The 26,864-nt window shown below is 44.1% G+C and overlaps 2 protein-coding genes across 2 annotated transcripts; both read left to right on the top strand.

Annotated features, from left to right (window-relative positions):
* Positions 1 to 746: 746 nt before the first annotated feature.
* Positions 747 to 7,056, top strand: LOC149371058 (alpha-tocopherol transfer protein-like). The gene is made up of 4 exons (XM_089564521.1): positions 747 to 969; positions 2,475 to 2,668; positions 5,088 to 5,198; positions 6,883 to 7,056. The coding sequence occupies exons 1-4, from the start codon at positions 762 to 764 to the stop codon at positions 7,054 to 7,056; spliced, it is 687 nt and encodes a 228-aa protein (XP_089420647.1). The 5' UTR covers positions 747 to 761.
* Positions 7,057 to 8,974: 1,918 nt separating this feature from the next.
* Positions 8,975 to 25,411, top strand: LOC149371057 (retinaldehyde-binding protein 1-like). Its single transcript, XM_089584525.1, has 6 exons — positions 8,975 to 9,211; positions 12,133 to 12,277; positions 17,349 to 17,591; positions 19,783 to 19,976; positions 23,222 to 23,332; positions 24,544 to 25,411. Exons 1-6 carry the CDS (start codon positions 9,191 to 9,193, stop codon positions 24,718 to 24,720), a joined length of 891 nt encoding a protein of 296 aa, XP_089440651.1. The 5' UTR covers positions 8,975 to 9,190; the 3' UTR covers positions 24,721 to 25,411.
* The last annotated feature ends 1,453 nt before the right edge of the window (positions 25,412 to 26,864 follow it).

Here is a 26,864-nt window from a genome sequence, read left to right as displayed (position 1 = left end):
GCGCCGCAGGTTAGAACTCGTAGTGCGACTATGACCTTCTCAATATGTGGATCAGGACGTCGCCGAGACACACTCACGAGAACTAAGCCGTGATGTTGAGTTTTATCTCAATACTCTGAAATTTACATGGGAGCAAACGTGGAAGGAGAACGTGGAAGAAATGGAGAAGCCAAAAGTGCCCTCCACGATTCTGCATGAATACTCGTTTAGTTTTTTAGTCCGGACCTCGTATGCCTCTTTCCCGGCTTCGTGTGCTGCATAAAATCAAGATACTGGACTCAAACACGCATTCGAAGCAGCAGCCAATAAACGCAGTATTTCAGCATGATTTTAGCATTCCGCGCAGCGCCCACTGCGACAATGCCAGCTTTCTACGTAGACTAAGATTAGGTGTGTCCGTCACGTTGTGGTAATTTAACGAGTGGCCTCTAGGAGTAATGCTTGTTTCAGTATCCATGGTACGGTGGATTACGTTACTGCGGAGAGTAAAACGCATAAGTGAAACAGACTCGCGTTGGCAGCATCCATGGCACGTTTAAACAGAAGGCCACGTCGGAGGCCACGGTACAGTAAAATTGGCTGGAGGTCTGGAAAGCTATTTTTTTTTCAAAAGGTATACCATATTTAAAAAAAGACACTGTGTCTTGCAAATAATCTCACGAGTTATAATTTTTGATTCCTTTTTGTCCATTCCTTCTTTGCCAAATATTTCTATAGGAGAACAATGCCTCAAGATACCTCCCGGAGACGACTTTGTATTGATGTTTCTTCGCACCAAGAAATACAGAGTTGAAGATGCCTTTCGTATGATCAAGAAGTTCTTCCGTATGCAGCGAGATATACCGGAGTTCTTCGGAGACCTCATCCCAGCGAATGTTCCGTTGAGGACGATTTGCCGGGACAACACACTCTTCATGATATCGCCCACACCTGACGCATTTGGCAGGAGCACAGCAATTATCAGGATAGGTGAGTGGAGTGCTAAACTTGTGCAGGGGCAGCAAAAAATTCAAAATGTGTGAACCTGCCGTCCATTAATATGACCTGCAATTCATTCCTCTAAGTGTCAGGTTGCAACAAGCCAGAAAATGTAAAACTGTCGTTATCATAGGGCTTCCTTTAGTGATCATGTCACCAAATTCTCTACTCTCTAATTCCTACTCTCTGGATACACAGAGATTTGTATACAAGGTGTTAAAGAAAAGAATCGCCATTCCTCTTGAATTAATCAAGAAGACACTAACGCACAAAAAGGGAAAACATATCCTTGCAGGAGCGCCCACCTACGAGATCACTTTGTATCAGTTTTGCTAGTCTTAGCCTTCCTTCCGCAGATTGCCAATAAAACCATGTCTTATTTCATATCATTTGCAGAGGTCACGAAAGAAAGGGAAAAATGAAAGCACAATATTTCAATTCTCAGGCCCAGGTCGTAAAGTTAGGCAGGCGCGTTGCGGCCTGAAGCTCGAAGCTCCTTTCCCGACGCGTATGCATCTGTCAAAAAGTATGTCTGCTGCAAGATGGGGCAGGCCTCCGACCATCAGACTCCCCGGGCGAAGCATTTTGGTGTGAAGATGGTTCGTTGGTTTATGGGGTTTAACGTCCCAAAGCGACTCAGGCTGTGAGGGACGCCGTAGTGAAGGGCTCCGGAAATTTCGACCACCTGGGGTTCTTTAACGTGCACTGACATCGCACAGTACACGGGCGTCTAGAATTTCGCCTCCATCGAAACTCAACCGCCGCGGCCGGGATCTAACCCGCGTCTTTCGGGTCAGCAGCCGAGCACCATAACCACTGAGCCACCACGGCGGCTTTTGGTGTGAAGAGGGCTTGAACCAGCTTAAAGCACTTGAAACACGCTTACACAAAATATTTCACCCGGAGGGCTGATGGTCGGTGTCCGGCACCAGTTTGCTGTTTAAATGCCAGTGACTATTTAAATATTTAAATAAACAGTGTTGCGGAACCGCAGCCTGATCTCAACTGGCTTTTAAAGGTGCTGGGTTGACCGGAATGCACTAATGGTGCACAAAGTTTGTGATTCAAGCTGCTACTACTGTGCACGTCGACAACACTTTGCAAGAGAAGCCTTTCTTTGTATAAATAGTAGCTTAATATTGAATCGATATTTTAGATGCTGTACGGCGGTACAAGACACGCTTACACCGATCAGCGTTGCTGAGCCTCATATTCTTTCTAGTCTAAGACAAGACTTATGCAGGCTATTTACGCTCTTGTTTCGTCTACCCTATGATGTTTCGCTTTATCCACGAGTGCGATCAGTTATTTATTAATTTATTTATTCGATACCTGCTTCCCCTTGCAGCATTACAGCCGAGGGGGGGGGGGGGGGAACAAAGGGTAAAGAGAATTCAAAATAAAGTGCATAAACAAAAGCGCTAAGTTTCTGAAAACATAAAAGCCAGATGGATTTCGTTTCCAGAAATATCTATGACAATCTTGTGGGATCCTAGGTGCCTGGAACTCCGACGTGTGCTCCCTGAATGACTTGGCGAGAGTGGCGCTTTTGGTATGCGGCAGCTGGATACGTCAAGAATATATTCAAGTAATAGGTGTGGCGGGAATCATGGACTTGAAGGGTCTCAACTTTCATCACGTGAAGCACTTATCGCCGTCTTTCTTGATGAAGGTCGCTCACATAGCACAGGTGAGAAAAGAGCTCTGGTTGTCTAGTCTGGAGGTTTACCTTCGCAAGAATTCGGTTGCGTATTAATACAAAGTACTTTGTCAGACCAGTGCGCTTCTGAACTACATTGACTGAGATGGCATTTACTATAAGTGTTAGAAAGGCATCTTACAAGTGGAACTAACTGTTTTTCTCTGTTCTTCGGTAAGAGTGTGCAAGTGTTATTTGGGAATCACCAGGGCCGATTAATGAAAACGTTCCACTTCAAAATGCCCAGCAATTTCAGGAATATACCCCTTTCTCTATCAGAAGGGTCCATGTAGTCGCCCAAACAGCAAATTGAAGTCTGTTGAGATTAAAAACAACCTACATAATTTCTATGAACAGCCGCTTCTCTGGTTTTTAGCTTGGGTTCCTCGTTCTTTTTTACTTTTCCTTTGCGATTCAATTTTTTTTTGTCTCGGCCAGGAAGGAATCCTGCTTTATTATCGTTGCGTTGCTTATCATTAGGCCTTTGTAGCTAATCACAAGATCAGCCAACAAGCGCTATGTGCTAAGGCTGACCAGCAGACATGTGTATGAGACACTGGTAAAAAAAACTGTAATGTATTGTATTTTTATTGTACGGAAGCGGTGTCTTCCACTGCAGATTTAGTGTGAATGACAGCTTTACTGCGCAGCTTGTTATCATCTCTTTGCGCCTCTTTAATGGTTTCTCTTTCCTTGTTATTTGGCAGTGTTTACGCACGTCTATCTTGTTATCTTCATACGATATATTCGGCCTCACTAGGAATATTTTCTGGTGTTCTACAGCGTGAAGACTACATTTCTGTGAACTTAGAGAAAACCGTCAAGTAACATAGTAAAAACAAAAATGAATTGAGGCTACGCAGCGTTGATAATTCGATTCAGAAATGTCTTGTTATAATTTCGTGCATTTAAAATTAAATTTTTATGAAGCAGACACCCCGGAAATCGGCACAGAGGTTGTGTGAGGGTTCCGTAAATTATTCAGAGGGAATGTACTACTCGTGGTCCTCATACACACAAACTGACAAAAAGAGTGAACTGGAAGTACAAACAATTAAAAGAATTGAACAATGCGTACAATTTCATGCTGTTTATGTTATTCCGCTTACAACTGAAGTATTTTATTTGCTTGCTTATATGAACAAAACGAGAAATAACGTAACAGCCTGTGTTAAATTTTTCTGAGTTGAATAGCAAAAAATCGAAAATGAGAACATTTCGAATGGGTTGCGCGGCTAGACTGATGGATGCAATTAATCGGACTACATTTGTTCCTGGGGAATTTGTAAGCGTCATCGGGGGATAACTTATAATGAAATCAATCAGCAGGTAAGTTTAGACCACCAAATATTATTAAAGGCATATGGCATCATGTGTGCATCCTTGAAACAATCCATTATTCTGATGACATTTTTTGTTGCTCTAAAGAGGCTCACAATGCCTTCAAGCTCGACAGCAGGCTTATATAGTTCTCGTCGTTTGACGTTTGCTATTTGCTGCAGCATGTACCGTTTGCAAAGCGCCCCCACAACACAGGCAGTAACTGGCCTCAAAGATCCCGGAGGAACAGAAAAAAAAAATTTCCTACCACTCAAACCCAATGAATGCGATCCAGGCTCACACATTAATACAGAATACATGCGAGATATCTGTACGCATACTTCTCAAATTGCCTCGGCAGCGCTGTATAGCCTGTTGCTTCAATTATGTTCAGTACCAATTAACTTTCTGATAATCACTACCCACTAGAAGACAACACGCAACTATTTACCTCTAGGGTGCAATAAATATCAAACATGCTGCATGGTGGTACGAGCGGGGTCGAGACTTCTCTTCGTAAGTAGTTCTTCGTAAGTAGAGACTTCTCTTCGTAGTAGTCTTCGTAAGTAGTTGACAACGTGAGTACGCGTCTGACAACGTGGCAGAAGTGGCGGGGAAGACGTCGCATGGACACCATTATTTACCCTGTCGATAGATTAACGCCCCGCTATCAGCGCGCCATGATTTGAATGCGGCTTGACCACAATCTATTTAGTGAACGGCGCTCCTCAGAATCGCCTAATTTCTGACCGATCATCACGTATATACAAATGCTTCGAGATAGCAGCAAGAAGGGAAGCTGTTAAGGCCCCGTTCTGAATAATTGTGGCACGTTCGGAAGATATGCACAACGGCTTTCATGGTTTTGTTATAGTTAACATAGCCCGCGCATGTACCTAATCATTTCTTGAAGTACCTTATGTGTAGCAGGAAGGAGACACACACTTGCTGGGGCTTCTGTTAACAAGCTTGCGTAATCTGCCATTTAATTCCTTGCTCTGTTCCGCGGAAGCAGCGCTGTGGGCTTAACGACGTCTGTAGCGTTGCGAGCTTCGGTGATGTTTCTCTTGTTGCTTATTAACACTTTCAGGACTGCTGGCCAGTACGGATAAAAGCTCTCTACATTATAAATTACCCGTCTGTGTTCGAGGTGATATTTGCGACGGTGAAACCATTCTTGAGAAGCAAGCTTCTAAGCAGGGTAAACCCTTTACTTTTTTTTTCCTTCTCCGTGACCTGTACTTTGTAAACAAAAATTAATTTACAGTTGCCATTCCTTGCAGCAAGAAGCCCTGACCGCTTGCGCACGCACGACGCTCTATCAAGACGTTAATGTGTAATTAAGACAGTATAACTCGAAAGAACCTAGGTTATTAAGCCGTGTCCTGCATGACTTGCAAACACCCGTAGAAGTGTCATTATGTTTCGAAACTGGCCATCGTAATTCAGTCGCAGTTATTCAGAGGAGCGCACCAGAGGTGTGCTCAAGCGCAAATCGAAGTAAACTGTTCGAGATTTGCAGCTGCAGCCCTGTATGAATGAATGAATGAATGAATGAATGAATGAATGAATGAATGAATGAATGAATTATACAATGCATCACAGTGACGTGTAAAGCTATTTATGAGATACTACGGAGAATTTATGCTTCCTTCTTTTTTCTTTTGTCCTTGCCTCCTGGGGATCAAAAAAGCAACCTCTAAAAAGACGTGTACTGGACAATTTCGTTGCAAAAGGTCTAACAATGAATTTTCGGGGTTGTATTATTCCGATCCGCAGTTGGCATGGTTTCCACAGTGCGGAATCACAAGACTCAAAACTTGGTTTTGCAGAGCTAGCCATAGCTCCCTTTTCCGAATCTACCCCAACATAGAAAATTAACCCGACCAGCTCATTGCAGCAGAGCGGACCTCGCAAATGAAAATACTGTCACAATTCTGTGGTTCTAATTTTAATCGCGTTTTTAATCGTAACTAATAGCACGCATGCAGCTAATGCAGCTAAGGCAATAAATCTAACTATTATTGTAGTATAAAGGTTGAATTTTGAGCTCACATAAATAACCCTCGCCCCGCACTCTGCAAGCAAATGTTCGCTTGCAGTGCCCCTGGTGTTAGGCGTAACATCATGCATGACAGCATGTTATCTCAGTCTAGTACGGCTATGTAAACAAAAACAGAGATGTAGTATGGCTCTTCAACTGGTTAATTTGTGAAAAGCCTTAAAAATAGTACAAAAACTGCCGTTTTTTTTATTGAATTAAGAAGCACGAAACGAGGGGAAAACCTAATGCACCATTTCTTGGCAATGAGCGCATCTTAAAGGCACGAATCAAAAGGATTGCTTTCCAAAGGAGAGGCTCTTCTCATGTTGCTCAATATGAGGTGCCTAGCGGCTCTCTAAAGTTTTTCTCTCAGTAAGGGCAGAATAGCAGTCGTCTAAAACATCCACCTAATTCTGCGCTTAATGCTGTGCTTAACTATCTCGTTAATTAGGCGTCAATGTAGTCGAAATCATGCAGAACGAAGCACGCTCTGCATGATTTCGTCCAAATATTCAGTAAAACGAACATTTGATCGTTAGTAGTCCCGCTTATTGCAGCCGTTACTTGTCGGCCACTCTTCATGTGCGGCGCACTAATTGTAAGTGAGAAAACACTTCTTGCAATGTTGGAGCGCTTTTGCCGCAGGGTAACGTACAGGGCGTCTCCTAGTTAACCTCTCTGCCTTTCAATCTATCTTTCCCTCTCTCTCGCTCAACCACTGGAAGAGCGCATCACAAAATGACCACGTTACAGGGTGTCTCCTTTGGCATTATGCCTCAATGTGAAATCAATTTCTATGGTGGTCCCATAGAGGTGCTGTCTAGCTGTCTCCATTTCGCAGATCCACTTTGTAAGTGGCGACAATTCAGAGTTCTGGAAAAACTGCCCTCCCGACCTGGTCCCGGAGGAGTTCGGCGGTGTGCAAAAGTTCGATCACGACCGCCAAGAGGAGTTTGTGGACAGCAACAGCGACTACTTTGAATTACTGCAGCGTTGCGGATACCCAAAGAACTAAATGTTCTTCCCTGAAAGATCTCGTTGACATCATTAACTTGTGCTGAGGAACCTCAGGAACCGCCATTCTAACAGAAACCCATCGCAGTGCATGAACGCTCAGTTGTACTAAGGCCAATTCACATCACGCTCGTTTGTTCAGCGGCAGTAGGTACCAGCATTTCGTACTGCTGAACTGGAGAACGACAACTAAATGCTTTCAAAAGCTGCCAAACATGCAGAACTTACCAGAAATCGATGAAATATTGTATATTTTTCTTAATTGGGAGGATAATTTTATCGCAGCCTTCAGATTTCCACAGGCGGAAGTTTAAAGAAGACGGTGCATCCAACAACGTAAAACAGGTAGGCGTCATGCTGTTAAAACTTCTAGAGGCCTCACAAATGGGAAACAATAATATCACTACTGACCGAACTGAATGAGTTGCTTCAATCTATAGTTAGTTATCTTTCTTTTTTGCCGGATTTAAAGAAATAACTAGGATGCAGTAGTTCCGCCTAAAGAAATCTCGGGTAGTTAGCGAAGGACAGAGAATTCCTTGGCCATAACTCCACTCCCATGAATTTGACTGCTTATTGTTTCTCAAGTCCAGCTTATTCTGGATCATTCAGTGCAGTGTTTGTTCAATAAAGTCATTTCTGCCTTCAATATCTTGCAATACTTTTTTTATTTCTGCACGGCTCGTGGATGTGCTAACGAAGCATGGAGCTACACACAATAATAAAATTGCCTTACAGTAACAGGTAAATTTAAAATCAATAACTACGAAGTTAATAGATTAGATTTTCTCTGGGCTGCCCCTTTTCTACTTAGCGGCAGAATTGAGGCATTTTATACTCAAATCAAAGTTAGCAACATCTTTCACACAAGCATATTACTTTTTTAACATAGTTCCCAGCTCCGGCGGTTCATTTACACTACCGGTGTTACATTATTTCATTATGGGTTTGAGTACACGAGACAGTGTTGCCTCATCCACCTTGCAAGCCTGGCCTCTCGCCATTAGACAGGTAGATTTTTTCCAAGATTAAGAAATATCTGAAATGCCAGAGCTTCGCGCTGGACGAAAGGGTCACTGCTTCACCATTGATGCCGCCAACTGCTGTTTTCAGTCTTCTGTATGACGGAATTCAGATTAAAGCATCTGAGCCGGAAGTACGTCCCCGATGGTGAGCGGATATGTCGAACAGGAATGTGCTTCCAGAAAAGAGGCCACTTTGTTTTGTAAGGGCCAGTACGGAAGGCTCCATCAGGGGACACAGGGGGACGGCTGGCAACACTGGAGTGTGGGGGACGCGACGTCGGCGATGGCGGACATGTGTGCTGACGGTGCGCGGGTGTGATACGAGTGTGAGCTGGGTACGCGTTGCGTACGATGCGCGAACTGCGGACAAGTGGAGACTCCGGCACGAGGGAGTGAGTGAGTGTAAATAAATCATCCCTTGACAGTTTCTAAAGCAATATCGTTCTATTTCATTGCAAAACAAGAACTATTACAGAGTAAAAGACCAAACCTTAAGAATACCCCTTGTATGGTTCGAAGCGGGCGCTGCACTAGCACGAAAAAAAAAAGTTTTCTAGATGCATAGAAAACACGTAACAACCGATACAACACGAAGCTGTAAATTCATTAACCGGAGAGAAGTGAAATTTGCAACGAAAGCAAAAAAGAGCTTGATTCTAGTTAAGTTTTCTTCGCAGAAAACATCTCAGGTCCATATCGCAGAGAACGCCGTAGGCCAGACAAACACTATAGCGACCATGAAAAGAGGCCTTGAACTCAGCCGGTTCTACGCCGGAGAGAGTAACGAGTGGGTGAGAAGCGTCGGTTTATCGCACGGTCGTCTGGCGCGAGTGAAACGCCCTTCGCCAGCTATCCGCTCGGCGGAGCTCAGGAAACGACATTGCCAACAAAATATTCACCGAACGCGTGTCCCAGCGTTATCATCCTTGCTCGTTCACGGCGTGCAGATAGTCCATGTACTGGCGGTGACAAGCATTGCGTTTCTTGTGAAGCCGTGGAATAGCTCGCGGGTGCTGCTACTTCTACGCAAGCGCCATCGTTTCCGAAACCACTACGTCGTGCGCGGTGGTGCTGAAGGTTGCATGACAGGTTTCGTTTTTTCTTCGAAACATGTGGCACGGAAAAGGACAGGTAAGTCATGAGCGTCAACGATCCTCTTTTGTCGTTCACCGCGAGGTGTTTGCCGCGTAGTGTATTAAGCTGTTTGCATGTAATGCCCCTGGAAAGGCAGCTGCAAATTTTGGTCAAGGCACAAGCAAGGCCTTTGAAATAATTCAAATGAATTGTTTTGCTTCCGAGCTTATTTGCTGCGTTGCGTTAAAGCTGCCCGTGGGTCCCATGCTACTATTAGCTATGCTAACAGCAACATGCTATACTAATAGTGACATGCTAATAGTCACTGGCTAATAGTAACATGCTAACAGTAATATGCTATGCTATGTTAGCTTAAATTGCGAAAAGTTTTGCGTTCTAGTGATTACTATGTTTTTAGTGAACGTTCAAGAATAAGCCTTTTGGATACTCTTGTTCTCTATAAAGTTAAATCAAAAGCAGAAAACATAAAATGTCATATTAAGAAACAGCTAAACATAGTCTTTCAGTGGTTATCCGATTCTATCCGGCGGGTCTTTTCTTGTAGGTTAGTTTGCCACTTATATTATAAGCAACTCAAAGTTGTCCTGTAAATTCTGTGTTTGTACCTCTAGGAGCATTGTTGTATTTCATTTACAAACACTAAGGTTGTAATTGTTATATCTTACTTAATTCCGTCGTGTAAAGCGAAATTAATTATCGTACGCTTGTTCAAAGCACAAAATTTAGATCAACACTCCTCTAAACACTCCTCTTGGATTCCGCATATAATGCTCCCTCTGATTCGACAGCTGTCGTTATGTGACATCAGAAGATGGTGGTAAAAAATGGCATTCTTGACCTTCACTCAAAACTTAAAAAACACAAATGGCTTTCATTCTCTATACCTCTTTTAGACTTTGTCCTCTCGGCTGTATGACCGCTATTTTCACTTGCACTGGCGGAAGAATTATGTGGACAGAACCAAAATAACATACACAGACTTTCCTCTTGATACATTGCCCGCTGTCGCAGTACACGCCTGTCCTGCACGCTGTTTAAGATAAATGCACTACTTTGAAGCGCCAGCGACTAAATCGACTTGAGGTGACTGCCATGATGTTCTTTTTTCTCTTGAAGAAGATGATCGCCGTACCTAATCTGCTCGTAGGCATAAAACAAGGAACGCACAATATCTGGTAGCACTGAATTCTGGACCCAGCGTCATCCGTGTATGACGTGCGCCTTTTCCTACACGACGGGGTCATGACTGCTCTCTAGGATGAGCTTTCTCGCGGTCGTATAATGCATATGCACAAGGTCCTTTATAACTTTAAAATGTGCGCTTTATTTAAGTGCCGAAGGGATATGGAAGAGAGAAAAAAAGGGGGGGGGGGGGGGGATTTTTTCACTTTGGCAACAAAATCCGCCGCTAAATATGAGTGGTGAGGAACTAAAACATCTTGAGCAGGTTTAACGTAGTTTATTTTCAAGCAGGTACACAGTACCAAAACTGGAAAAAAAACTTCATATATACTCCTCAATAAAGAAGAGTCTTAGCTATATATAACCTTGTATAATTCAGCACGCCAAAGCCAACTGAAACAGCTTAGGGAGTTGGAATATCGTAATACTCTCATTGAAGAATTCCCATAAAATTCACGGTTGCTACAGCATCAAACAGAAGCAATCCACATTTCGTCCTTCAGAAGCATTTTACTGCGAATAGCGGGATCTGAACTCATCATACGTTCCATCAGATGAGGGCTTGCACTAGAAAAATTGAAAACAAATGTGTTGTTTTTAACCGCAGTGCAGTCCGCGCTGCAAGCAATCTTATCTGATTATGGATGGGATTCTAGCTGGAAGAAAAAAAAAATAGCGATGCTTACCCGGGAAAAATATACGAACGATAACACTGTGGTGCTGTGCTATAAATAGGGTGTTTTTGTTTTTTCCACGCCAGTCGTTGAACTTTATCTCGGTTAGACGTAGAACCGCACAAGCAACTCTTGTTAATTGCGCGTTTTTAGGCTCGTGGAATTCATTCCTCTTTCTTCATGCGCAATTTCAGTTCATTTTTGTTTATTTTTAATTGACATATTCACTTTTCTTTTCTTCAATCTGTGGAGCTTTTTTAGTTGTTTTTTTTATTGTCCTTTCCCGAGTAACCCCTTCGTGTTTCCCGAGTGCAGTGATTTATCTTCTCTGCGTCAAACAACAGAACTCGTCGTATCGCTACAGCATAAGTTTTTTCTTGCGCCCGTCTTCACAGTGTGCGTTTTTACTTTTTTTCATTCTGGTTTGCAAAACTCGAAGCTTGTTTCTTCTCAACTTCAGCTAATGTGCAGTATTGCGCGAACTCACAAAAAAGACAGCGCAGCTTTGCCGATTTCCCACTTTCTTTCCTTCACCACAACTTCCAAATATTGTGCAATTGTATGAGGATTTTAAAACGAAGACTACACACAAGAAAAAAGACAACACGGGCACACGGTAATCCTTATTTGCTGCAGTAACCTTATTTTTATCGCTTTAATTTACTACTCAGATTAGAAGCTCAATGACTGCTTCCAGCAGTATTTGAAACGATTTGCGTCTGAGTAAAACTTGTAAAACTGGCTGCAGTAGCATGGCATTGCTGTTTCTGTGCAGTAGGCATACATTATGACAGGCCTGCAATATTTGAAATGAAAAATATGGAGGAAAGGATTTAGTCTGAAATAGCAATCTTTTGATCCTGTAGCCAGCTACCAAACACATACATGCGACATCAAATGGCTGACATAACATCAATCCGCCTGTGGTGCTTTCAAGCGCCCGCCATTCTCCTTGACTAGTCACAGAGCAAGCACAGTTGGCTGCAGTGATAGAAGAGGTGATAAACTGTTAGAGATGTGTGTTTTGCAAGCAGGCCACTGTTACAAAGGGAAGAAAGTGAGAAGCGCCTCACATTTTACAATGAGAACTTCTCGTCCTAGTTTTCTTTGCAGCACGCGTTCAGCCGAGATGACCTGGAGGACATCAGCACCAAAGAAGACCTGGAAACTGCGGCGAGGCGACAACTTGGAGAGACACCAGAGGTCAAGCAGAAGTCCCTGGAGCAGCTCCGGCAGCTTCTCCAAGGTAAGCTAGCTGCTAGCTAACTACTTTCTAACAAACAGCACCAAAATAAACACAGCACACCTTCACTGCAGCATTAAAACCCTTTGTCAAACTTTACTGTCCAAGGTGGGTTTATTCCTAGGGGACCGCATGTGACTCGCTTTGCGTCCGAGCCTTCCAAATCTATTGAACGTAAGAGGAACTTTGGTGTCCCCCTTTTCCTGATGATTAGGCCTTCCGCGAATGCTACAAGTGCATCAAATGCATGGCTTAGAAGCAAGCCTCCATGGGCACTCAACTTTTGAGAAAGACTGTTGGTAGTCTTATCACAGGCTATATCCCCGCTCACTCTTCGCAGCGGCGGAAACGCGGGCATTTTGCAGCACGTAGTGAGCTCAGAATCACGTGTGAACCTTTAATTGCAGCGGTAACCAAGCTAATCGCACATGACTATTATAAAACGCAACTGCGTTTCGCTCCAACTCCTAGTGCGACGCTCGGAATTCAAAATCGAGCAGCAGGACGGAGTGAATGTTTAGTGCACTTTGTCACGTCATATTCACAGGCGAGCGTTGTTGCAGTCGCGGTATGATATCCGACTGACACCGGGAGGGAAAATCGTAATGCAAGCTGCGCGACACTTGGTTATTACTAGCATGCAGGAGCCAACTTGTAACTATGCAACTCCCTTGCAACTCACTAACGAGGTCAAACTCGTATAACTTGCATCTATTAGCCCTTATTAGATTTCATATAAGCAAACCTTATACTCGACAGTATTGCTGCCGCGTTATCATGAAACAGCACTGGAACAGCAGCAGGTGCCGTTAGAAATGCTGGCTTACGCAAGCTGTTTTATTCTAGCTGCAACCCTGAGAGAGCTCCTGGAAACTGTTTTTTAACTTGTCCACAAAATTCTTAAAAATAACTAACGAAGTGAAAACAAAAGGTTTCTTATACTTTTTTTATGCAGAAGAGTTACAGTCCTTATGCTGTCTCACAATAGCAAAGCCCGACTTTTACTGGCGTGAGGCATGGTTCAGTGAAGCACATGTTGAACTCGCATTCAGTGCGCAATGATTATGAGACCCGCATCAATCGAGTGTCTCGTAGGCCGCCGATTGTTCGACGATCTCAGACAGTCGTAAGTACATACCTTACCCTGTACTGCTCCTGAGCATAACCGCGAAAAAATCTCTTCCTGTTAATGTATACCGGCTTTTGGGCCAGTACAGTAAAAACTGAACAGAAACTGAAAGAAAACATCTGCAATTGAGATTCGAACGTCGGCTTTCAGGAAGGCGGCCATAATGTAACATGCTGTCCGACGCAACTTTTCTTTATTCATCATAATAGTTATTACAATGAAACGATGTTATATGTAAATCAAATTTTTACAAAATGCCGGGAAGAGTACTAAATTGATCTAACAAACACAACTTATCGGTGCAACAACAAGCTACAACGGAGGCAATGCTGAGCTGATGATCAAAAGAAACTACCAGTTTTTTTTTTGCAGTCATTTTGTTTAAACACGTCTTTAAGATAAACAATCATTATCAAAAGTTTGAATCTGATGAAAGAATAGTTTCACAATAGCGGGCCACCATGATGGTTTTCCACGGGCTGCAGAATCCAAGAAGAATTATCTCTAGGGTTTTATTAATAGAGTGTAGTGCAATAAAGTATCGAACCGCGTGAGAATTCTGCTTAGTACCGTTCTTCAGAACATCCTGCAGAGCCGTATGTAATAGTGCCGCATATTTACAACAAAAAACAGTCCTTAATTGGTGGTTCAAAAACAACAAAATAGAAAAAATTAACAGATTATACAAAAAAAAGTCCTTTTCTGAAGCCAGAGTGTTATGGCCAAAGTTTCAGTATGCACCTCAAAGAACAAAACCTTCTAGCATGGTGAGACAGACGTGTGCACACTCTTATAGGTATATATCCTGGCAGAAAGTTGCATGGACAGAGAGCATAGCAAAGAAATCAGTCTTTGTACCATTGTTTCATTGGTGGAAAATAGGAGGCAGTACCTTTTTAGCTATAAAAATTGTGTACATCTCCGAATATTAATATATTGCAGAGGTATAATCACACACGCGTGAGGGCAGGTGTGAGGGTTGACCTCACACCTGCCGTCGCTCGGAAGTGGCCTCAGTATCGAGGTTTTTATCCTCGGCCTGGATGTCCGATATATAAAGGCGAGGACATTGAAGCCGACATTCACCACTTACTGTGGGATTTCCCTGCTCTCAAGCCCACAAGGATCCGGCACCATAAGGCAGCGGGTCTTTCACCACGCAATCCTGCTTCATATATTGCCTGGACGCAAGTTCCATACCATCGCTCACTACTGGACTTCATAAAATCAGCTAACCTATTTCAATAACTTTAACCATTACTGCATCTTTTATCACACTTTCGCTCATTAATTCCCTGAGGTTGTAATTCTTGTTTTAAAAAAAGTATAATCATACAGGAAACAATCAGGAGTCACCGAAACCAAGTAGCATCTTCATTTTTAAACCACAATCAATAGGCAGTCATTCAACAACCTCAGGTTATGGGGCAGTTTTCCGGCCCGCTCACCGCCACTCCACAAAAGCAGAGCCTTCGCTCCCTAACCCCGAAGGAGTGCGTGCTCGAGGGAAGACAAGGTGTGTGCACTAAAATGCTATTTATTATACTTGCAAATAATGCAGAGAACGTGTCACGTTGTTACAAAACATCAACAAGGCATCCCTCGGAAGTGGAAGGCTACGTAAGGATTCCGACTTACTAGCTAAGGGCAGATCCGGTCTCCGACGGCGAACATATGCACCTGCCGAGAATAGGAGCGTGATCTCGTGCGCGCCGCATTCTTTGGGCAAAGCCATCCCCGGGAACTTTCCGGGGGAGGGTGCGAGAGCACTCGTTTGCTGCGCTTGCTTCGCTTCCCGGAAGTGCGGCGGCAGGGCGCGACGGACTTTCCGTGCACCGGCCGGGGGAGGCGAGAAGAATGTGCGGCACCAACCTCTCGCGACGCTGGACATATACCGAGCAGTCTCGCACCGGCTCTACGATATTCCTGGCAGCCGTCTAGATGGCACTTCCCTCATGAGGGAGCTAACCCCACTGGCCTAGAGCATCGAGACGGAGGTGGAAACAGGCTTTCCATTCAAGTAATGGGAATCTAACACTGGAGACGTACTCGGCATGGCCATAAGAAAGGCCGACATTGAATAGCATAGAAAATTTGAGACTGAGGTAAAGATAGCTGCGTGGAGAGGCAAGTGTGCCTTAAAGGACAACTGCATCACTTTTTATATAGGCCGTAGGTGAAGCATGCCAAGTGCTTTTTTACACTAGCGTTTAAAATAATGACGTAATCGACGATTGACTTTTGTGCTTCTCCTCACAGTAGTCGAGGTGTGCGAGGGGGGGGGGGGGGGGGGGGGAGATTAGTGTTACGTCACTGAAGGTATGATTTCAGATTACCGTTGTTGCCGTCAGCAACAGCCTGCCGTGCCTCGTTGAAGGCTGCCAAACAATGCTCGGCGGGCTTTGCCTTCTGTGGCGTTGTTTTTTTTTCTTCAAAGCAGGCATTTTTGCGTTAGAAATGTACCGATACTTTCGATGACGTCATCAGGCATTGCCTTCTGGTAAAAGTTACATATTCAGTGGCAGTGCATTTAGATAACCAGAAGTTTTGAAGTTATTCTACGCTAAATATATCTGATTTTTTTAAGCATAGCTTTAGCATTTTTCCCCTGTGAGCGCCGGGAACCTACAGGCATTCTTCACTTATTTGCGTCCCATGCAGAGGTGCTTTTTTTTTAAGCGCAGGTTCAACATCCACCTCGATGGCGCAGTGGCCATAGCGTTAATCTGCTGTACACGTGGCCACGATATCGAATACCAGCCACAACTTTTCGTTGTGGACAATGCACAGTAGTGCTCGTGTGCTGCGCGACATCAGTGCAGGTTGCTGAACCCCAGGTGGTCGAAATTATTCCTGACCTTTTCACTGCGCTGTCTTTTGTAGCCCACATGCAACTTCGGGACATTATACATCGCATAGCAGAAACGCATATTTATGTTTTGCTTCTCACTTCTTTGTCCCGGCAAGACACTGAGTAGCTACGCGTCGCCAATTTAGGTAAGGTCTTAACACGTGTGTTCTTAAATTTCAGATTTCACTTTTTAATGCTGCAGTGGAGCTTTGGAGCGCATTAATCCTCTATATTGCGGCAATTCATTAAAAAGCACCCTTCTTTGCGTTTTGTGCTCGAAGTCAGAACAGTCTTCAGGCAATGTCATTTTGTACCATGTTCCTTTGTGATGAGAGCCCTTGCCATGTTTAGCACTATCGGAGGCTGTATTTCCGGGGAGCCCACGAGAAGAAGTTTAATAGGACAAAGACAGCGTCGATGTTGCCATATGTCGTTGACAAAACCTCCCACTCTCTCTTGCCCGACAACGAGAATGCCGCTCAGTCTCGGCCAGAGAGTTGGATCATGTGATACATATGCAGCCATGAAATTAATGCACATGGGGTGAAGGCGACGAATGCTGCAAAGGTATTAGCAGTCGAAGAGAGTGTGAAGTCTTCGGTGTCACTTGAAATTGAGGCCGTCAATTTCGTAACAGCTCCATGTCACAACTGTGTGGGTAAAAAAAAAATCAAAAATTTTTGCTCTCCCCAGAGGCAAAGACATAACAAGGATAGCTATGATGATGGTGACAGTGACGGATGGTGACGGAGCCCCAGCCTCCGCCCGCATGATTGCCACGCTATCTGCCACCATACACATGGCACAATCCACCACTAGGCCTACATCTCTCTTATGGCCCAAACCCACCTCACAGCAACTAAACGCGGCCTCTTTCCTGTTATATGCGGTACGACGTTGAAGCCATTTGCCCAGCAAAAGTCCCGCACACAACTATCTGTAAAACACTGACTGTGTTTTCTATTTATGGCTAAGCTGCCCGTTGATTTTCGCATGTTCTTATTAAACACTTGTTATCAAGCCTGCCGTACTCGTCGTCAAGGTCATTACCCACCCCCCGACCCTTAGCCATAATGATCTTTCCATGTTTCCAGGAGAGGAGGACCTCCGAATCCCGCCAGATGATGTCCTGGTCATGTTCCTTCGGACGAAGAAGTACCGGGTGGAAGACGCCTTCAAGACTACGAGAAAGTACCTCCGCGTGCGCAGAGACATGCCGGAGTATTACGATAACCTAACACCACAGAATATCCCCTACAAAACGTTCTTCAAAGATCATGGCATCATCATGTTCGGCAGAGATGCACGTGGAAGAGCTGTAGGGTACCTTCGGCTAGGTGAATGACCTCTATTTCGCCTTTCGCACCACTGTCGAAATGATACACAGCACAGACAACGCAGACAACATATACAAATGAAATTATGACATAACGAGTGTGACGTACAAAACCCGGGTACATTATCTTTTCCTCTGGTCACAGAACACCGTTTTTGCCCTTTGATGTGTTACGCTGGCATTACATATAAACCAAGCCGTGCTCTCGTTTCTTCCTTTCTTTCTTCCTTCTCTTTCTTGCTTCTTTTCGTTCATTTCACATTTTATGGTATTCCAATGTTTTTATTGCAATTATGGCTCTATTTTCATGTGCTAAACATCAGCTGATGGCTCAAAACTTAATAATGCTTACCGGCACAGCGTACCGCGATCCACCCCTGTGATTCCATCAGTGCGCCAACTGAGTTAGAGCCTGGAATTTTATAGAAGGGAATCACTGAGCACAAAAACTATTCTATTAGAGAAAACACTCTCTCAAGGCCTTCGAGCGCTAAAAAAGCATTAGGCTGTTTGAATACTTTTCGTCAATTTCTTTCTGCTACTATGTTTGCAAGTCTAAACTTTATGTAGGCGAGAAGTTTTATGCTCATCAGTGCCAGGATGAAGCATAGCTTTCAATAACTCCTGCACAAAATTCGCGTTCCACAATTAGCTTACAATTAAGTTACAACAATAAGGGATTTCAAAGAATTCTGCATCTATTTGTTAATATTGCTTCATAACTACGCGACTTCCTTCTCTACACACTTATGATAGACGCATCTCGTAACAGCCGATTAGGGTAGGTTTATGATGCACATTTAAATGGTCACGCCTGTACAGAAACCCATATTTAAAGGGAAGAATCAAATAAATGGGCTCGAATCGGCTACCCTCCAGAATCTCTATGAATGTAAATACTGAATATCTGAAAGCACTAACTCCGTTACTTAGTAAATCAAAATATAGCCCCGATTAAGAGCTCTTGGTGACGCCAAGCATTCCAAGTGATTTTTATGACGCAGAATAATCCGCGCTATAGAGACATCAGAGGAGCCATATTTTTAGAGCGAAAACGAGGCAAGAAACATATACATTGCCACATTGTACTCGGCCGGTGGTTAATGACAGTCTCTCTGTGGGTTTTATTTCTTTTAATGTTTTTTAACATTCTCTCTTCGTCAATGATACGTTCAACTTTCAAAACACATACTAGGGAAAATTACGGATATTCTCAAATTTGAGAGAGCGCCGATGGCAGTGGCCGATTCGGCATGTCAAGCGAAACTGAAACCACTTGACACGTCGACCAGACAGTCCCAACAAATCGCGAACATTTCCGAGAACTTGAGCTTCAGGGGTTTCTCTGACAAAGGTTTCACACAGGCCACGCAGGAACAGTTTGAAGCGAATTAAGCTTTGCAGTTTTACATTTCAGTAACGCTGGTCGTGCTGCTATCGTACATTTGAACAGTCTCAACAGTGCTTGCTCACCAAAACAAAGCCTAATGAGAACACGAGTAAAAAATCCCACTCGCGGCATCTAAAAAGTAATCTTTCACATGCCTAACCTGAATTAGAGTCTCTCTTTATTGCCCCTTCAGACATTTTCGCTTTTTCGCCAAGAGGCAATATGCGTTTCTCGCTGTCGGCGCTGCCAAGATTCTTTTCGCATCAAAAACAATTCGGTTTTCGAACATCGTAAACTTCGCTCGAACGCGCGTCGTCACCTCGGTGTTATTATGATATATTTCGTGTGCAATATTGTGGCTACACGCACTCAACAGCTGCGGACAGTATTAGACATGTCTAGGGTTCACAGGAGAAATCACACCGAATCATAATTAAGCTTGGACAGCAAAATTCAGCCAATAAGTTTGTTTTATCAGATATTATTACAAGTTTCGTGACAGCTTTGCATGATCCTGAGGAAAATTTCAATTCCATAAGGGCACTTTGCATGCTGTTTACAGAAAATGGGGTCGAAAGAGCCTAGATTAGTAAATCGCGCAGCCATATGACGCTACTCATTCACTTTTAGTAGCAAGCGCTTCCAAAAACAAGATTATTTCTTCAGGAGAAGGCTGTTAGGTCGGGCGCTAGCCATTTTGTGTGTCTTTGTTAGTGTTCCCCTTTGTCGCTGTGGCTGTGTCTTTTTTGTTAACTCCACTTTCAAAACGGGAGTGAATCACTGTTTCTTCTTTTTCTCGAAGGTAAATGGAATACTGACATCTGCACAATAGATGACCTTATGAGGTGCACAGCGGTAGCTGTCGAATCCAACCTCCGCGAAGAAGAGACGCAAGTACACGGTTTTGTGGCCATCATAGACCTTGAAGGATTTGGCTTCCACCAGTTGATCCATATGACACCGAGATTCGTGCGAAGAGCCGTCACCATTGCACAAGTAAGTGGTTCTAATGGTTGCTGCAGTTCGAATAATACTATTTGGTTGTTTTAAATGCCTTTAATCATTGATCTCTCATTTTCGTTGGCACAACTATGAATTTCTCTTCTTCTGGAGGACGCACTAAATATTTTGGAATTTTTGTTTTTGTTTTTGTTTTCGTTTCCGCGCCAAGCAATCAGGGCAATTAGGACATCCCAGCAGTGTTGTGAGGGATTGAATAAAGGAGGGAGTGAAATAAGAAAGACAGGTGCCGTAGTGGAGGGCACCTTATTAAATTCGAGTAGGGTTTTTTAACCTCCACTGACAAGATAACTGACAACATATAAGACACGGGCATGTCGAGATGCGGCAGCAGCCGCCTGTACCTGCAAAGACAAGACATTATTTCGAGGTTGGCTGCCCGCAGAATTGCTCCCACAGCTGCACGTCAGAAATGCAGTTCACCGACCTAATTGCTAATAAAATTGCACACGGAAATGTGCTCCACTTCCGTTTATCCACAGGTGCGCACTTTATCAGCGCGTTGGCTTCCCATAAACTTCCTCTGTAATTAACGTGTCACTCTCTTCGGGTTCGGCTAGCACTGAAGCTTGATTAAAAATTAAAGCGGGATTTTTGTTGCTTTAGCATCACATTGTGCATCACAAAGAGGAGACCGATCCCTTTTTCTCTGCATCGTTTTCTGCTGATTACGGCCTTCCTGAAGACAGATCTGTGGGAGATAATATTATTCAGTATGCTGTATATCTGCAGTACACTGTAGCACTGTCCACGGCCGAGAGTTTCGAATCGGGTTCCTGCAAACTGTATCGTCAGAGGAGAGTACGCATAGCGGCCAGTAGCGATGTGCACTCACCAAACAGTGAAACATTCTGTGCTGAGTTCACTGCTGTTAGTCTGCGTGGCTTATGACGGTTCTGTTGGTGATGACGCGAGATCTGCGAAAATTGTCAGGAATAAATTAGAGATGTAAAACATCTTTTATTTGCTTTCGTCTGCATGTGTAAGCGTCTTCAGCGCTCAGTACATCTAGAAACAAATGCATTAAGTCTGACATCATCTAAACTGCAGCATATCAGTACAGCAAGCTGATAACAGTGTTCATAAAACTTAATGGGGCAAAAAAAAAATGTGGTAGGCTTTTACTGTACTTAAACCGAGTAGATGTGCGAAATAACGTGTTTAGTCTATTTGGCTCATGCTTTTGCATTGCTCGGTCGTCGGCACGTCTGAAGACGGTATTAGTTCGATTGTATTGAAGGGTAGTTTTTTGGGACTTGGGAAGCGCCGGCAAGGAAGACTACCGCATGTAATCAATGAAGCAGCGATGCTAGAGGGAGGGTCGCGGTTTTCCAGCACGAGCTTCAGCCGGCCACCTCAAGAGCTTCGTCGCTGTAGGCGTTGGTGCATTATCAATCGTCTTCTTCGTTCCAATAGTATTAGTTGATTAAGACTACCATGTGCAATGCACAGCGCCAGACTGTGCGTTCATCAGTTCCGCAGTAGTATTAGTTGATGGAGACGACGATGTGGAATGCACAGCACGCAAGTGTGTGCATTAGTCGCATAGTAGTATTAGTTGATGACTACGACGGTGTACAATTCACAGTGTGAGCGTGTGTTGCAGTTTAACAGGAGGCGTGAGGGGCTGCGTCGATGGAATGGAGCTCTAGTGCAGTGGCCAGCGAAACGGATCAGTTCGAGCCGCCGCGGGCTGAAATCCCATTCGCGGCAGTATGTATTAATTAATTAATTAACTAATTTATTTATTTATTTATTTATTTATTTATTTATTTATTTATTTATTTATTTATTTATTTATTTATTTATTTATGGTTTGGCCAAGGTCACCCTCAAGGTCCAGCTTCACACAAACTCAGTGAGCCGGTCCAACCTCGGGATAGAGCTCTCGTACTGAAAAAGTTTTGAACACTCTAGTTGCTGACAGGGTTCCGAGATGACCACAGAACAAATTGGTTATCAGGAAACGAAACGTGTGTTATGAGAAAAGTGCTGCGCATAAAGATAAAAGCTAGAAGAGAAGTTTAGTCTATTTTTGTTTGTCGATTACTATAGACCTCTGTCCTACACTCTATTTTAATGCTTTTTCTCAAACCACTCTACATGCAATGCGTGACCGCGCGCATGAAGAAGCAGAGAAGCTTAACGGTGCAGCAAGCTTCTCGCAAAGCCCATCGGCGCCCCAAGCCCACCTGTTCGAAATAACTCAGAAACGGACCGAAAAGTTGATGGACTTACGTATACATAAAATTACGAGAGAAAACAGCGTCCTATAACCATGATCTAATGGCGCTTTTGGAGCGCAGCTCTAAAGGGTTGGTCGGCGTTGGCCCCAGCCTCGTGACCGGCAGAGCGAATGAAGAGGATAGCGGAGGATGAGAGTATGCGGCTATAGCGAAGAGAGCGCAAGGAGCAAAGCGGGGGAGTAGGGTACGGCTAGAACACGAGGAGGAAAGTAGAGGACGATAGGCAGAGCGCAAGAGTGATGTCGCGCTACTCTCTTTCCGGCGGTGCCTGCAAAAACACCCGCCCGAGTGTCGCCACCGTTCCGAGTTGTGTGTTCCGCCTCCTATCGCCTGTGGCCGTCTTGATTTTGTAACGAAAGCTACATTGACCACGAACTTGCGATTTCGCTGCGGCGGTCTCCGAGGGGGCTCAGAGACCGACCTTGAGCCGTTGCCTAGCAACCGCCGTAGCTGGCGGACGCCGCGCGCTCGCCGCGCCATCTGGCATGACGTCACACCGCGCGCCTCGCCGATGGACCGCCGCCGCCGTTTGGTATGACGTTACACCGCTTCCCTCGCGGTTGCGCTCGCCACCGCTCGCTTCACCAGCTGTGTCACACGCCTGATAACATGTCGGAGGATTGAAAAGGAGAGCTGGCGTGCACCGCAGCCACAGTTGATGCGGCAGTAAGGCAGGTATCTCAAACGGAAAGGGCGGCGGATGCTGCCAACGTCTCCGCGTTGACATCTTCCCCTGGTTCTGTTGCCTTTCGCTCCGTATAGCCCGGCTAAGCCGAGCTGAGCCACAGCCATTTTTCCTTAACGCCAACTGAAGCAAGCATCTACGCCTACAAATGGACACTGAGTAACCGACAGGTGCCAGGGTAGCAGGATTTGCTCCCCGTACTTTATAAGCATTCGGGTGGCTTTCGTTGCTTTCATGAGTAGTAGTGAGCAAAACTACGCTGTAATTTTTCTTTGCTTTTTTTCTTTCAGGACTCTCTGCCTACTCGGATAAAAGCAATCTGCTATGTCAACACCCCATCTGTATATAGAATTGTCCATGCGCTTATTAAGCCATTTCTCTCGGCGAAACTGCTGAACAGGGTAAGGTAATTAATAGGTCGCGTGTTCACTGCGAAGCATAGCGAGATATAGGAATGATCAGCATTAACGTTCAAGGCAGATCAAACTAGAGCCACCAGAGCTTAGTGATGAAACGCACACGTCATAAACCTCTTCATTCATTCAAAGCTGTGGGAAATCAGACAGCAAAGGCCCTCCACTAATACGTCACGATGGCCTTGCTGTGAAATTAGGTTTCGGCGGGTGATGAGAGAGGCTAGACGAGAAGAACATTATTTCTGCAAGGCTGATTTAGCGAGCCACTGCAACCAATTTTGGTGGGTATATTCTAATCATATGCTTTTAAAGCTAAAAAGAACATATTTTCGTTACATCCCAATATGCCTTTCTAGCACCACCACCAACAAGTGTATTTATTGGTACTGCGCACAGCTCGCTCATTCCTAGTAAGGCAAGCTCAACTTTCAAAATAAACATGCAAGCAAAGTGCTTTAATCTTTTGGAATAAACAGCTTGTGAAATTATTTTCATGTCCGAACCCCGCAGTCGAACGTCTACGACCACATGAAGTTTTCTGCCTCCAGAATAGTAGTGACAGTAGTGTTAGGGGTAGGGGCGTAATTTTGGCAGTAGCAAAATCGTTAAGCGTTACAAAGCATAGAACGAAATCTAAGTAAAAGCCTAGCCAATATAGTCTGAGAGTTATCAATTAGGTCTGCTTGGATTTCGACAGATATATGTACGAAGCATTGACTAGCAAAAAGAAAGCGCTTCTGAAGTTTCTTTTCTGAACTATGGTCTTAATGTAGTGATACGCATACTGGCTTTACGTTGCAGGCGCGACCGAATGGTTCGCTTCCTGACTGCTCAAATAAATGGCAAGAAGAGGGCTCTGAAGCATGTTTGATGCTCAGCGTCGTTTTTTTTTCTGTGTGAAACAGTTCACCCCACTCTTAGCCATGACGTGGGCCATTCGTTATGTTTCAGCGGACCTAGACGCCACTGAGAGGAAATTTTGTCAAACAGACCATTATACGTATATGGGCAAGGGCACCACCTAGCCGAAAAATAACGATTGTAATGCACAAGTTTTGATTCAGCTTTCCTATCTCTTTGGAATTAGCTGAATCTGCACAATTGCTTACGTTAGTTAGGAGGGGCGTTTTTGCACAAGAAGTGGTGTCTTTTTATTTCATTATCGTCAAAACTCACGCAAGTGTTGTTATTTTCAGGTGCACTTTCTGGCGGGGGACATTTCAGAGCTTCACGAAGTTGTTCCTCCTGAATTAATACCGAAGGAGTTTGGCGGAACGCAAGAAGATTATGACTTCGACGCACAGGAGAAGTTTTTTCACAGCAAGACGGATTACTTTCAAACAATGCTTCAGTGCGGTTACCCGAAGAAGTGAGCGGAACATGGTGACAACAACTAAGAAGGTAGAGAAGGAGAATCAAAAGCAGCGAAGTTATACCGCGGTTCTCCTTCTCCGCCCCATGCCTTCCTTTTTCTTGCAATTACCTGTGTAATTCTCCTGGACATCTACCATCAAACCTTGGCCAACCCCCCTCGTGAGTATGTACCATGGTTGCTGAGGCTAACAGCAGCAACAACAGCAGGGAGGTGAAAAAGTTATACACAAAGGAACAATGCTGGAAAAGCTGACCGCCGCCATTGCCAAGGCGTAGAACGTGTTGTTACCTTGAAAGGTCGTGATCTCAATGGAATTAAAGTGCTTCTGCTACCTTACGTTTCGGTACGTGCTTAGAGAAGTGTCATCATTTGCGCTTCATCGACGCAAGCAGGGGCCGTGTGACAGTGCGGCTCCTGCCATACTAAGTGTTGCGCGCCAGTGTTGTGCGCGATGTTTGTTTGCGGAATTGGTGCGCGGTCTTCCTCCCGTGTGCTTCCCCCGTACGTTTGGACCCTCCTGAACATTTTACTTTGGACATTTTGTGTTTCGGACACTTGCGTTGCTTGTGAGTGTATGTATGTGTGTTGCATCGCGCGACATCGGTCGCCGTAGTGTTTCTTCTGTTTTGTAAAGGGACGGCTGTCCCTTGTATGCTCCAAGGTCCAAATAAATTTCTCTTCACGCCATCATTTTCGCAATGATTAGCCATCTCACAACATCCAGCGTATGCACATGCAGTTATCAAATGCTGCGATGTTTAGTATCAGCTGCCAATTGGCTGTTTTAAAGACATGTGTAAGGGTATTCCTAAGATAGCGTTTGTCACAGTAAGCCCTTGGCAGAAATAGTGCCGATCTGAGCATGGTTTTTTTCTCGGTTGTTCATTAAGAAACTTGTAGTTTGAGCCAATGAAAGAGAACGCAGTATGTGACGTCGCATGAAACTATTAAAATGAACGAAAAACATCAAAATTAATGTAACCCTTATAATACATCAGCCCAGATTCAGCGTCCCAGATACTGGCCCTGATAACAGTACTTTTAGAGTGATCATTCTATTCTAACGTATTCTATTTCCGGTAGCGCTAATCTCAGATCAAGCAGCTTGAGTGGAGTTCTGCACTAGTTAATTTCACTCTACTTGTTTGATGCCTTACAAGGTGTTAGTTTACTATTTGAGCCATTTCTTATCGCTGACTGCGGTAGTCCAATAATAGCACTTACATCCTGACGCTGATTAGAATCTCTCCCGGAGGTGCATATCAACGTGACACGCATAACTTCTTGGACGATGCAGTCCCCCCAAAATGACTGGCGTTCGTCTCCGGTTTTCGTAGTAGTTTGCATGGTCAGCTTCCTGTACAAAACCTTCGGGTTTTATTACCGGTTCTCACTTTCTGGCAAGCGTGCGATTAATGCTCTTTGTGTGTACATATTGTGGTATGCCGAAATAGTATAGTAAACGAACGAAATAAGATTTCTGACATTTGCGAAATTTTTTAGCTTCAATGCCTGTTTAAAAGGACGAGCTGCTATACTTGCAGGAGGTGATTTGCCAGCTAGGGGGCGAACTGGTTAAATCATTTGCAAGTCTTAGCAAGAGGACAATCAGTGACAAGCTATTTAGTCCACGAAACACTACCGCCTCTCAGCGCCCCTACCCCTCCTTGTACAACCATGTCCTTTTCATTTTTTTTTATGTAGGCTTCCTAGGTAAACATATTTCATTTTCTTCCGTTAAATGCACAATGTGCGTTTTCAAACTTATGTTCCGCAAATGTTTCCTGCCCTCTCGGTCATTTCGCCTCGAATATCTTGAAACAGTTAATATTAGGGATTCTACTAGGTATTCTCAGCTAGTTTTTTATTTTTTTGAACACGGGTGCAATGCCTGCGTTTTCAAGTCATATGGAAGGTACGTGTTGCATAAGATCTGCGGAATATTCAGCTTGAATCGTTGAGATGGTGACAGCATAACGACGCAAAACATATCTGTTATCCCATCAGTCCATCAGACTGTTTAGATTTAAGATTCTGTAGCATGAAATATACACCAGACGACGAAACAGTACCGGAGATGAATTGAGAAGACATAGTGATGGGCTATACATTTAAAACACGCTGAAAAACACGCTCTAAAAA

The sequence above is a fragment of the Amblyomma mixtum genome, chromosome 1 (assembly GCF_055824585.1).
Source record: "Amblyomma mixtum isolate Tamu chromosome 1, ASM5582458v1, whole genome shotgun sequence".
In the NCBI taxonomy this organism is placed as follows: Eukaryota; Metazoa; Arthropoda; class Arachnida; order Ixodida; family Ixodidae; genus Amblyomma; species Amblyomma mixtum.
The sequence above is the reverse complement of the archived record's forward strand: the minus strand, read 5'-3'. Positions and strand labels throughout refer to the sequence as shown.